Source organism: Neofelis nebulosa, chromosome 10 (genome assembly GCF_028018385.1).
Source record: "Neofelis nebulosa isolate mNeoNeb1 chromosome 10, mNeoNeb1.pri, whole genome shotgun sequence".
NCBI lineage: Eukaryota > Metazoa > Chordata > Mammalia > Carnivora > Felidae > Neofelis > Neofelis nebulosa.
In genome coordinates, this window is record NC_080791.1 from 9581867 (window position 1) to 9596395 (window position 14529).

General features: G+C 39.5%; 1 protein-coding gene across 1 annotated transcript in view; it reads left to right on the plus strand.

The window, feature by feature from the left end:
• Positions 1 to 4995: 4995 nt before the first annotated feature.
• The window catches only part of SIK2 (salt inducible kinase 2), a 121467-nt gene continuing 111933 nt past the window's right edge, over positions 4996 to 14529 (plus strand). The window contains exon 1 of the mRNA XM_058690216.1: positions 4996 to 5242. Within this exon, the coding sequence (XP_058546199.1) occupies positions 5108 to 5242 (135 nt within the window). The 5' untranslated portion in view covers positions 4996 to 5107. The remainder of the gene's footprint in view (positions 5243 to 14529) is intronic.

Consider the following 14529-nt stretch of genomic DNA (forward strand, 5'->3'; position numbering starts at 1 on the left):
GGAACAATGGGCAAAACCAACAAGATGACATTTTAACTATAAGATTTTCTATTGATATTTTTGAAAAATCAGTTGTCCGAGAAAATGGTAACAATAATTGTTATTTTAAAAGACCCAGAGGGGCGTCCTGGTGGCTCAGTTGGTTAAACGTCTGACTTTGACTCAGGTTATGATCTCCCAGCTCATGAGTTTGATCCCCATGTCAGGCTCTGTGCTGACAGCTCAGAGCCTGGAATCTGCTTCAGATTCTGTGTCTCCCTCTCTTTCTCTGCCCCTCCCCACTTATGCTCTGTCTCTCTCTCTAAAAAATAAACATTAAAAATTTTTTTTAAAGACCAAGAAATTTCAGTTGGCCTTAATCTTAACTCTGGGCTGTAGCTGCTAAAAAGAAAAATTGCACTATCTTTGGCTGAACTAGTATGAGTACAGCGTCTGGATCAAAGGAGAGACAGGCCAATATTCTACACTGCTTAGACTATACCTCGGCTACTGTATTCAGTTTGGGGAATAACAGTTTAAGAGACACCGACAAACCAGAGTCCAGAGAAGCACAAGAAGGAAGGGTAGTGGGCTAGAAACATAATTAAGTAGACAGTGAATTTGGGAATGTTTTGCTTGGACCCCTGAAGAAAGAACATGATGGTAGGTGTGTGTCTGCTTGTAATGTCTTGTACCAGGTAAAAGAACTAAAACTGGATATAAGTCAGAAGCAGCTTTGAAGCTAATATGAGGGCATATTTTCTACGGAAATGAACTGTTGCACATAGATTACATGTGAGACATGTAATGAAGCATGAAGCAGGAAACCATTGGTTGACATCATCTGTCAAGTGTCTAGAGATTTCTGTATCAGAAGGGAAGATAGACTCCCTATGATACTCTGAGATCCCTTTCAAATTTAGGATCCTAAGAAAACCTGTTGTCTGGGAGGAGATAGAAAAATTTTCAAATTATTTTCAAAGTTGAGGGAGAATCCCATGTTTTTCATTTAGAGAAGATCCATCACAGCTAAAACTAAACTTGAAAAATTGAAGCCAGAACATGGCTCCCCATCCTTTAAAAGAACCAAAGAAAGCCTTGTTTAAATAGCGTCCATCCTCTAGTTTTATTTTCATAATCATTTCTTAAACATAGTGGCACCCACATGTTCATTAACTTGACAGATCGATGCATATTTGGGGAATACCTATATTTTATAAGCATCAGAAGCTATTTTAATTGGCACAGGTGAGTGATTGGGACTTTCTCATGTACATTCTTCCTTGTGTAATATAAAAAGAAAAGCATTCGTTTTAGCTTTGTAATCTCTTTTTTCTAAGCAAAGTCCTCCAATAAAGTCTCCACCAGGTTTCAGTTTTGAACTAAATCTGAATTCAGGCCTGAGCTGCCTGCTATGTTGACTTTTATTCTGTCCTAAAACAATAAAACAGTAAAAATGCAGATGTTGTTCACCATCAAGGAAACATGGCACATATCTTATTTTTCAAGTTCATAGACTATCAGTTTCAGCAAAATATGTACAGCACTGTGAACCATGAAGGTTCCCCTCCCATTTCAAATCACTCTTGCGTTAACTCTTTGCTAACTCCTCTCCACATTTTTGTTCTAAGTTCAGTATGTTCTAGGATTCATTCTTATCTCAGCTTCTCATCATCTTTCTTAATTGTTTATATATATATACATGCTTTTGCCTTTGGCATGTTATCTTAACATCTGTTTACTAACTCAATGGCAAATATAATGGATTCACAGTATTAACTGCGTATATTGCATTTTAAAGGTCAAGCAAGTAGGAAATCTGGTATCCAGAGTGCTCTCCCTCATTGATAATAAAACTGGAGATGAAAAACTATGGGAATTGTATGAAACCTCTCTTGTCTCCTTTTTTCCCTTTTATCTTTCTTTTTCCTGATTGGTGGTGGTGGTGGTGTGTGTGTTTGGGGAGAAAAAAAGAGGAGAGGGAAAAGGGGGAGAGAGAAAGAGGAGAGGAAAACAAGAGTTGGATAATATTAATAATTTCTAAAATGTATATAGCTGTCATTTGAGGCAAAAGCACATAAGAGACACTTAGGGAAAGAACTCCAGAGGGGAAAGTAGATCTCTTGGACTGAGGAAACTGAGCTGAATCACAGATTCCAAGATGGCAATACTCTTAGTCCACATAGTCTGTCCAGGGTTCTATTTACAGCCTACCGTAATTTTCAGTGGTGCACCTGCTGCATTTCCAAGGGGGCAAGGTTTATTTTTGGCACAGCTCCTCCTACTTCTCTCCTATCCATGGCTTCTCTTCCTCTGACCTCCAGACACTCAGCATCCTCGCACTGATCTCTCATTTGCCAAAAACCTGTTGGTACTCCCTGCCATCTCCTCCTCCTCTTTCCAGCCCCAAATCGAGTCCTATTTCCAGACTCTGCAAGGAAGTAGTTGGCCTGGTTATCTGATTAAAATAATCTGATGGAGAAGACTCTCAATTTCTGTTCAAAAGATGTACTTTAAAGGCAGAGGTTGTTAGCTTTAGATGGGTCTCTATTTGCATTTTGGGGTTCTTATGTAAATAGCTTTGCATCAGGTTCCCAAAGGAACCCAACCCCAGAGCATTTATAACACATTACTCTAACTGGCAAAATGTATATAGGAACTCTTTTTGAACCACGGTATGGATGTGGGCTCCTGGTAGAGTGATAAAAACCCTCATACTACTCTCCTCAATCCAGAAACCTGTCTGACAACCTTCCTTCTCACTTTTGCAAGCAACATAATTCACAGTGGAATAAGGTATTGCATGCACAATACCTTATTGAAGGACAGAAAAACAGCGGGTGGAAGGCCCAAGAACCAACTGATCCTACATGAAGAATATTAATAATATAAAATGTATACATATACACATTAAATTTTTATTTAAAAACTAAAACAGAAGCTGCAAGAACAATACAATATCTACCATAAACCCCTTATCTAGATTTATCAGTTGAACATTTTGCCACATGATCTATCTTTGCTAAACCATTTGAGAGTAAGTTACAATAGCAAAAATACTCCACTGTGTGTCTCTTAATAAGGGCACTCTATTTCATAACCACAATTACAAAATTCAAAAGGCTTAATTAACATTTAAACAAAACTATTATCTATTATACAATCCATATTCAAATTTGAACAATTTTCCTGAAAATATTCCTTTATAGCACGTTTCTTACAATTCAAAATTACATGTTGGCTTTAGTGACAAGTCTCTTTACTTAAATCTATAATGGGTTTTCAGCCTTTATCATTCATGACACTTTTTTTTTTTTTTTTGAGTATAGGCCAATGGATGAGTAGACTATTTCTTAATTTGCATTTTTCTAATTGTTTCATTGTGATTAGATTCAGAACATGGATTTTTGAGTGAGATACTATATAAGAGACACTGTATCCTTGTCAGTATCTCACATCAGAAGGCACATCGTGTCATTTTTATCCCATAAGTGGTGACGTTAACTTTGATTATTAGGGTGTTGTCTATCAGATTTCTCCACTGTAAAGGTGCCATTTTGTCACTTTGTAATGAATAAGAAACCTGAGGATACTTTGAGAGTGTGTAAATATCCTGTCTCAGGGATTTTAACATCTATTTTATAATTTTTAAATCTATTGAGAATTCCATATCTGAATCAATTATTATAATGGTTGCAAAATGGTGATTTCCTACCATTTCTTCCAGTGCATTAACTGTCAAAAAGTTATTTCTCCCCCCACCTTTATATTTATTTAACAGTTTAAGATTAAGTATGCACTTGTGTATTCTTTTTTGAATACACATACAAATTCATAACACAATGAATTTCATTTTTATCATCATTCATTCATGGTGCTCTAATTGTCCCAGTCTTGGTAAGTGGAGTTAGCGTCAAACCGGCTCGTTTCCTTTTGATGTGTGCTCACCATTCTTCGAAAATCTTGCTCCCTGGCACAAGACCTTCAAGGACATTTTATACTTTCCATCTTTCTGACCTCGAATCAGCCATTTCTTCAGAGTCTGGTTCCTTTTCGTAGCGATTGGCATTTAGAAAGCAAGATCTGGCGCCATGTAATAGATTTCAAAATATTACAAGAACACTGTTCCTGTTTCCTTGGGCCGCCACATGGAAGACTGGTGTGTGGTGATTTGCAATCCTAATTCTACCATGATCTGCATGACCCTGGCAATTCCCTTCATTCTTTGGGGCTTGATTCATCATCTGAAAAGAAATGGGATTAGACAGGTATTTCTTAACCTTTTCAGGGGCACCAACACGTTTGCGAATCCGACAAAAGCTACGGTCCCATCTCCCCACAGACCATCTCCAGAAAGCAAACATTCGCATACATTTTAGGCGGGCTGAGACTCTGAAGCCCATGTGAGGCTCCAAATCCCTGGATTAAGTGATCTCTAGTGTCTTTTCAAACGCTGACATTCTGTGTGTCTATAAGCGACCCTGCTGCTATCAGAATGATTCCTCAGAGACATCAAAAGGTGGAGGGATTTCTACAAAAACAGACGAGAAAAGGATACAAAGAAAGGAGCCTGTGAGCAACGCGTCGCTCAGCCACAGTTCTTGCCCGGTGCCAAATGCAGTCACAGGTGAGCGGTTTTGGCGGGAAGCTCCCCAGGTAGGCGGAGAACGCCGAGGCAGGGGAAGGAGACCGCACACCCGGGCCAGGTCTCTGCACCCCTCCGTTCCGCCCACCAGGGCTCGCTCTTGCCCTTCGTCTGGGTGGCCGAGGAACTGGGCGGGCCAGGCGGCGACCCCGCCCCTGGCAGCCGCGAGGCAGTCGAGAACCCCGGGCACCGGAGTCCGGAAAGAACGCGCCGTCCAGGCCCCGCCCGTCTTCCCTCCCTCCCTCCCCGCCGCCGACGTCGGCGGTGCTCCGGTCGCCATGGTGACCAATCGAGGCCCGGGCCCGCCCCCGCCTCCCAGCCCCGGCCCCCTGACGTCGGCGCACGTCAGCGGCGGCGCGCGCCTGGCTGGGCCCTGCGGAGCGGGAGGGAGTGAGCGAGGGAGCGAGCGGAGCGGCGTCGCCGGAGCCCAGCCGCGCCGCCAGCCCGCGCTCCAGTCCGCCGTGTCTAGCAGCGGGGCCCAGCATGGTCATGGCGGATGGCCCGAAGCACTTGCAGCGCGGGCCGGTCCGGGTGGGCTTCTACGACATCGAGGGCACGCTGGGCAAGGGTAACTTCGCTGTGGTGAAGCTGGGGCGGCACCGGATCACCAAGACGGAGGTGCGGCCCGGGGCTCGGCGGGAGCGTCCGAGGCGAGGGTCCGGGAGAGGAGCTGTTGGCCGGGAGGGGCGGCTGCAGCGGGGGGTTGGGGTGGGGGGTGCTGGGTCTCCAGCTGAGGCGAGGGGCCTGGGACAGTGAGGACCTGGGAGGTTCAGGGGGTCGGTGAGCGCCGAAGGGCTCGGGGCCCGCTCACCCGGAGTCGAGTGTCGTCCGATCAGTAACCCGACCAGCCGGGGCTTTGCCTTTTCTACGCCACCCTCGGTGACCACACAGAATTTCGCCCAGAGCCTCCCACCCGGGCCGTGACCTGGTCCGTGGCCTCCGCTCCAGAGCCCAAGTTCCGCGTCTTCCCTGCTTTCAGCTGGGGGTGGGGTGGGAGGGGAAGTCTGGGTGCTCCCGGGCTGCGCGGCGAGGGACGGGGCCGCCTGCGCCCGGACTCCCGCGACGGGGCATCGCGCGGCCCCCATGACCGGGGCGCCCCTCCTTGGCCCGGCGAGGACGGGGGGCCCCCGGTGGCCGGGAATGCCCGGCCGGCCATTGTCCATCTTGTCTCCCCGCTTTTGCCCGACAGCGTCTCGGATCTGGTGTCAGCCTCGCTTGATCTCGTGCCTGAGGCATTTCCATCTAATACTCCAGACAATAGAACTGGTGTTAAAATGGTCATCCCTTGCCTTTTGCACAGTCGGTGGCTCGGTCTTTCTTCGCCTAGGTTGTCCCTTTACCAGGTGTGCGTTCTGGCTGCGAAGACGCGTTCCTTAAGCCACATCTGAGGCCGCCTCTCTACTCCTAAAGCCCTCAACTGCTTCCCGACGCCGAATCCTGCATCCCCCCCCCCCCTCTGCTGCACATTCTAATGCACCGCACATATCTTCTCACGAGTCTCTGTTCTTACCTAACCCGCCCCCCTTCCTTTCACTGCCTCAAGCTGCTCTCCTCAGGGTCTCTATTTTAAGACGTGCAAATTAAATACTTCAGAAAAACAGTTGAAACAAAACCATTCTTTAGAATAAAACCTTGTGTTTTTGACGTACTCTACCCTGCCTTATTGTAGTTGGTCTGGAGTTTCGTCCTTTTTCACTATTTTTTTTTTCTACCCGGTTTTCATCCTATTCGGTTTTTCCCCTTATTAGTGCAAATGCACTACAGCTTGAATATGCAATAACCTAGGACTTTTTTTTTTTTTTTTTCCCAGAATGGCTATGTAAGGTGAAGGACATTTGAAAACTTGAGTCATTTTTGTTGCTGTTGTTCTTGGAAGTTTTGCTTAATGTGAAGGAGTCCATTTCCAAAAAGTAGGGGCATCTGGCCTTATGTCATCTTCAGTTTTTGTCCTCCCCCCCCCCCCACTAGTCCTGAGGGATTCCGAATCTGACTTATTTTTTTGGTATCAGGACCAAGGTCACAAATTTACCATTGTTACCGATTATGCTAAGTTTGTAATGATAAATAATGGGACTGTAATGAGATTACTTAATCCTGATCCCAGCATTGCTAAAAATGAAGAAATTGATGCCATCCTTCTAAAGAACCATGGCCTAATGCCTTGCTCTTTCCCCATAAATTACATTAAAAGAAGGCATTTTTAATTGTATATCTGTATATGAGCCCTTGCTTACGGACTCTAAAAATCGAACCAATTGTGCGTTAAAGAAAACGTCTACAGAACTTCTGAACATTTTTTATGTGGTTCAATTCCAAACCCATTAGTTCATAATTTTTTTTCTCATCAGCTTTTAACAGTTTAATTAATTCAGCTGTTATTTATTAGGTCGAATTTAGATAATACGGTATCGATTTAAGAACTGTTTATGTGGAGCTGGTGTGAGTGACACTTTAGCTTGAGGTTGACAGTTTAAACCGAGTGCCTTTTAAACTGATATATCTGGTGGAGCTAGGGGGCACTGTGGAGCAGTACGGTGGTTTGGCTATCAGATACTGAGATCGATGCCTTTGTATTTGAAGGCACAGGTTGGATCCTGAAAGATCGCTCAGATCCTCGTATACATGTGTAAAATGATTTAATTTAAAAGCTCAATTTCTAGTCCACAGAACCCACCTGTCTCCCTTTGCTTTTCAAAAGAAGGTGGCCTTGGGGCACCCGGGTGGCTGAGTCGGTTAAGCCTTGGACTCGGTTTCAGCTCACATTCTGACCTCATGGTTGGTGGGTTCCAGCCCCTGGTGGGGCTCTGCCCGGACAGTGGGGAGCCTGCTCGGGATCCTGGCTCTTTCCCTCCCTCTCGCTCTCTGCCCCTCCCCCGCTCATGCTCTGTCAGTCTCTCTCTCTCTCTCAAAAAAAAAAATAAACTTAAAAAAAGGTTTTTTAAAAAGGTGCCCTTAATATATAATAAATAATGTGAATTTAAGATGGGTGCATGTTCCTGGTAATTTGGTGTGAGTGGCGATTTTAAAGTTGAGAGGAATGAGGGAAATAGGAAGGTAGTGAAGAGAAAAAGTTCTTGTAGATCTGAAGTTTTAGAGAGTTGCTCTGTGAACTTTCTCTGTAATTTGCATTAAGAATTGTTTAGCAACAGCACTGATACAGTTGTTTCTTAAAGTATACTATTAATGAGGATTTTTAAAGCAGTGTTTGTTATCTTCTTTCGCTGGATAAGTATTTGTGTCTTCAATCAATACAGCTACCTCAAATACTGTAAATAAGATGGCTAGTGGCACCCTTAACGTTTTATTTATTATTTTAGGTTCTCATTGCTGAACGTATTACAGTAATTACAGTGAGAGAAATTAAAGTGGTGTAAAGAACAATATCAGATAAATACCATGATTGTACTTACGCTTAGAGAAATTTCTTCGATATAGTGTGTCTTAAAATCAATGTAAGTTTGTGTTTTAAAACTTAGAGGTCTTGTTTTCCAAGTTTGAACCCATGGCAAATTTTAGGACTTAATTTAAATGTCTGTGTGATGAAAAATTGGACCCCGTTATTTTTTTTAATGTTTATTTTTTGAGAGAGAGAAAGAGAGAGGGGCAAGGAGAGAGGGAGAAGGAATCTCAAGCAGGCTCAGCTCTGTGAACGCAGAGCCCAAGGCAGGGCTCGATTCCAGGAACCCTGAGACCGAGACCTGAGCTGAAATGAGTTGTCTGCTTAACCAACTGAGCCACCCAGGCACTCCAGGGACCCTGTTATTTTCACTTGGCACTTCTCTGTCACTCGTTCTGAATCACGGAAGAATGATGTATTTTCTACACAGCTTGGGAGATCCAAGACTGTTTGCCTTTTAGGAAAAGAAAAATCAGTACACAAAAAGAGATCTTCATTTTGGTCTAATCTATCAAATAGCTTAACATTGTTTAAGAAATGTAATTACATTCTCATCTGAAGCAGTATTCTTATGTTAGATCTCTATGTAAATTTTGCACACAAAAGGCAAGGCAGGTGGTGGTAGAATCCAGCTTCCTAATATAATACTTCAGAAAAGCTTTGTAGTGTTGGTTTGTGGTTTATGAATTAGAGTAGCTAATTTTGTAAAATTAGCATAATGGGAAAAGAATAATAGCATTTAGACTGTTAAACTATTTTAGGCAATAGTGGTTGCTAGTTTGCTATGCTGTGTGTGTCCTTGAGTAGTGTTTTATTTTATGAATACTGTGCTAGCAAGGAATTGTTTCCTTCTAATTGTGTGGCTAGTTTTTTTTGTTGGTTTTGTCTGTTAAATAAAATTCCAGAAAAGTTGTTTGTGCCCTTAAACTTTTTTTTTGTTTTGTATTAAAGAAATCGAGTCTTACTATAAAAAATAGAAAGAAGCATATAGTGTACAAAGAGTACATGTGTAATTCCTCCACCAGTGGGAGTAAATCATTCTTTTGACATATTTCCCTCTAGCCTTTAAAATTTGTTTCCATAGATGAGATCATATACTATATACACTTATATAAATTGTATCCTTTTTTCCATTTATCATTATAGCATATTTTGCTTAATATATCTAACTTCATAAAATATTTTTAATAGCTGCATGGTGTTTCACCTAGTGGATGAATCCTCTTATTTAACAATTTTCTTATTAAACATTACATAATTTCCAGTTTTCACTTAGAGTAAATAAATTTTTTTTTTCAACGCTTTTTATTTATTTTTGGGACAGAGAGAGACAGAGCATGAACGGGGGAGGGGCAGAGAGAGAGGGAGACACAGAATCGGAAACAGGCTCCAGGCTCCGAGCCATCAGCCCAGAGCCTGACGCGGGGCTCGAACTCACGGACCGCGAGATCGTGACCTGGCTGAAGTCGGACGCTTAACCGACTGCGCCACCCAGGCGCCCCTTCACTTAGAGTAAATAATTTGCAGTGAATAATCTTTGTATATGTAACTCTGTGCATTTTTTCCTGGGGGAGGGAGCAGGAGTGGGTAGTGAAATTTGGAGGTGAATTCCTAGAAGGGAAATTACCAAGTGAGAAGATACTGTTTTCACATTAAAAAGTAATATGTATTATCAAATCAATCATGTTTATAATTGAAAAATTTTAAAGTGTAGATAATGAAAAGAATTACCCATAATATCACCACCCCAAAATAACCATTAGTTATTGTCAGATTTTTTCTGTGACAGATAATTACATTTCCCTCAATACCGTTCCTCTTGTATTGCTTAGCTAAAGAGCATGTAAGTGTGTGGTTTGTGGAATCTTGAAGCTGTTTCACAGAGGTTCTGAAATTCAGTGTTGGGCTACTTACTTATCCTTAAGAGAACCTGGAATGCAAAACTGATAGCAAGGACAGCCTGAAAACTGGTTTGTTTGTTTGTTTGTTTGTTTGTTTGTTTTCACTGAAAAGCTGTCTGTGTGCATTTTGGGGCTTTTAAGTTTAGGCATAATTCTGTACTACCTTAAAATATATTTTTATAGCTTTCCAAATAGTTAAATTATCAAAATTGCATTTTTAGAGCAAGGGTAGAAACGAGAAGATATTATACTCTGATCACAATATTTCTTGAAGAAGAGAACTTAACTTTTTTTTAATACATTTGAATTTTATATTTTGCTTTAAAGTTTTAAGACTCCTCTCAATAGTCTTAGTAATAATCTTGTGCGGTGAAATATTCCATATTTAGCAGCAGTACTATGTACAACAGAAGGACTTGTTTTTACCAAATAGTATTATCACTAGTATTTATATCTGGGCCTATGTATGGTCTTTATAGTGTGTTGAAACGAAAATTACATTTGTCGTGGAATATATATGCTTTATTAGAAACTGTTCTCTAGTTTCTTGGCACCCCAGGCAAGTAATAGTTGGCAAATTATTCTGCTAAATATTGCTCAAAATGATCTGTTCTTTTGAGGGAGTAGTTGGGGACAAACATCCAAAATAGAAATTGTGTAAATTTTTATATTCTGGAGAAATTTTTAACTTTAACAGAGTTTAATGTGTTCTGATTCTAATTCTCCTGGGAAATTCTATCTCAATATCAGGCAATTAAGAAAACATTTATTTGGAAATAACTGAAACTGGCCTCTCTTCCTGGATTCGTATGATGACATATGACTTACGGGCCACTGCTGATGGCAGAGGCAGTTTCCTTGGAGCCAATTGGAGTCCAGAAATTCACTAAGATCATTCTTTGCTATTTAGTGTACCTAGTACTTCTTTCACCTTCTACATCCATATTTTTGAAAAAGTGGTTTTTTAAAAATGTATTTATATGCCTTTATACAGAAGGTTTGTGGAGAATGCTTTCTCACCCTTCAAAGAGAAATAGCCAGTACATATCTAGTTTGAGATTTTCAAAAGAATGAAAAGACAATAACTTTTGGGGATTTCATCAGAAGATCATTTTAAAAAACATTTAAAAACACTTTAACAGTTAAAGTGATAAATCTTGGATGAATTAGACTGAAAAATGATGCTAAAATTTAAGTTCTTCTCTAAGATAGGCATAGTATTTATGTGTGTTCCCCAATAACATAAGGAACACATGTTCATTGTAGACGTTGTTGAAAAGAGAAGAAAATAAACATCTTTAATGCCACCATCCAGACCAGGACATCACCGCTATTAATATTTGGTTCATATCCTCTTAGTTGTTCACATATATTTTATATGTTAGTAATGAAATTGATATTGTCTATACATATGTTTTTGTTTTTTTTTTACTTAATGACTTACCATTTCCCCAAGTTAAAAAAAAAAAAAAAAGGTCTAAAGCGTGGCTAATTAGTATCCTTACATATGACTGTATTTTATTTGATCAATTTCCTATTATTGAACATTTAGATTATTTCCCTCTCTTGCTGTTTCACTTTCTAAGATAATGTTTCAGAAAGCATTCCTGTATATTTATATATCTGTATCTATATCTATCTCTGTGTGCTTATCTGATTTTTCCCTCAGAGTAATCCCATGGTAATGTACTTTCCTAGGTCAAGGAGTATGTCCTTACATCTATGTTACGGCATGAGATGCCAAATTACCCTCTAGAAAAGTAGCACCTGTTAAGTTTCACCAGGAAGAAATCATTTGCCAGGAATATTGATTTTTAACATTTTTCTCAGTTGATAGGGGAAAATAATATTTTTTATTCGAATTCACATATCTGATTTAATATTTTTTATTTACTTTGATTATATGGTTTTATTTTATTTTTGATGTTTTATTTATTTTTGAGAGAGAGAGGGAAAGTGAGCAGGTGGGCAGGCAGGGAGGACCAGAGAGAGAGGGAAACACAGAATCCAAAGCAGGCTCCAGGCTTGAAAAAGCTGTCAGCACAGAGCCTGACAGGGGGTCCAACTTAACGAGCCTTAAGATAATGACCTGAGCCGAAGTCAGACAATAACTGACTGAGCCACCCAGGCACCCCAATTACATGGTTTTTATAAGATATGTTGTTTCTTTTGTAAATTGCGTTTTTATCCTTTGGCCCATTTTTTAAAATTGAGTTGTCATTTTTTTGATTTGTTTAAATAATTTTTAAGATAGAATATTTTTAATCATTTCTTTTATAGTCCTGATAATCCTTGGTTCAATTTCTATGGATCTAAAAATGTAGTGACATTTACCTTTTCTCCAATCTGTTTTCCTTACCCACCATTAGAAAAGTCAAATGAAATCTTCATGAGAATTTATTTCATTATATAAATTTTTATACCTTAAAAGTCAAATTTTAAGTTGGAAAAAAGTCTAATTTATTTAAACTTAAAAGGTAGAGAACTCCATGTTTTACTACTGACTTGTACTGCTTTCAGAAACCCTTTCACTGTGGGACCACTCAGTCATGTTGACTTGTCAGCCAAATGTTCTGATTCCACCCATGATTTGATATATAAGCTTGTAAAGTGCATTTAATGTTTAATTTCAAAGATTTATATGGTAAGAATAATGCTCTTTGGTACTTCAGAAGAACTGTATACAATTGGTATATTAGTGGCAAATAGTGCTGAGGCAAATGTTACCTGAGACAGTAAACATAGGTTGATCCCTTCTGATTTGTTACTAGAAGAATAGCTCTTATTGTGTAACTTCCTTGTAAATTCCCCTAAAGTTACTTTTGTATGTGTGGCTTCTTTAAGTGGATAAGATGAATATTTCTTTAATGAGAAGTGAAAAATAATTTTTGTTAAATTATCAGAAAGACAGGATAACATTACCATTAAATTGCATTTTGAAAAGTGAAAAAATGTCTTTCATCCATCAGCTTAACACTGTTTCCTTTCTGCTCTTGCATTTAATTGCTTATCTTCTGTACAAATTTGTATTTTACCGTTATTCCTTATATACACATTGCTTTTACTTTGTCGGAAACATTTTTCTATATATAATCTTTTAATTAATGTTTAAATTTTATGAAATACCCATTTTATACAGAATTTAGAAAATAAAATGACTGATAGTTCACAGATGGGGAAGTTAGCATATGTGATAAAATCATTTCATTTTTTTCTGTTTTTCCTATTAGAAAAGTAATTCATGCTCATTGAAGAAAAATTTTCCAAAAAGTATAAAGCAGAAAAATAAAATAATCCCCAATGTTTTTCACACACTGGTAACATTTTTGTCATATTTGTATCTAATTTTCCCTGGTCTTTTTTTATACATATCTCCTGTTGAGAATTCACTTATATACCAGTTTTTTTTTTAAACATTTTTTTTAAACATTTTTGTTCATTTTTGAGAGACAGAGACAGAGCATGAGTTGGGGAGGGACAGAGAGAGAGAGGGAGACACAGAATCTGAAGCAGGCTCTCGGCTCTGAGCTATCAGTACAGAACCTGACATGGGGCTCAAGCCCACAAACCATGAGATCATGATCTGAGCCGAAGTTGGACACTTAACCAACTGAGCCTCCCAGGCACCCCTAAATACTAATCTTTTTAATTTAAAATTTTAGTCTAAGCACTTCTCTATATTTTTAAGAACTATTATAATAGTTGTGTAACAGTCATAATATAAGCTTACTGTAACTTGAATAATTATTTCCCACTTACTGTTTGTTTCTATATTACAAATAATATTCATTGAACATATTTACAAATAAATCTTTATCATCGTTTTAGATTATTTCCTTCAAATAATTTCTCAGAAGTAGAATCCTTAAGCTAAATACTGTGTGATTTTTTTTCTTAAGTGTAATTAACATGGTGTTATTACTTTCAGGTGTAGCATTTAATAATGATTCAACAATTCATACATTACTCAGCGTTCATCACAATAAGTGTACTTTTATCTTTTGATTTTAATTTTTTTTGAGTGTAGTTGATACACAATGCTTCATTACTTTCAAGTGTACAACTTAGTGATTTGACACGTTTACACATTATGCTACATTTATGCTACATATAGCTACCATCTGCCCCGTTACATCATCAATACGGTATCATTAACTGTATTCGTTATACTGTGACTTTTATTTCCATGTTTTATTCATTCCATAGCTGGAAACCTGTTTCTCCCTCTTTCTTTCACCCATTTTGCCCAATGCCCCACCCTCTTCCCCTCTGGCACCTATCAGTTTGTTCTCTGTAGGTCTGATTTTGCTTTTTATTCATTTGTTTTTGGTTTTTTTGGATTCCACTTATGAGTGGAGTCGTATCGTATTTGGAGATATGATGGAAGATACGAGGAAGGAGAGAATCCCCAGCAAGCTCTGCCCTGTCAGCGCAGAGCTGGACATGGGCTCGATCCCACGAACCATGAAATAGGGACCTGAGCCAAAATCAAGAGTTGGATGCTTAACCCACTGAGCCACCCAAGTGCCCCAATTTCATCCTTTTTTATGGCTGCATAATCCATTTTACATATACACACACATACTACATCTTCTTTACCCATCTTT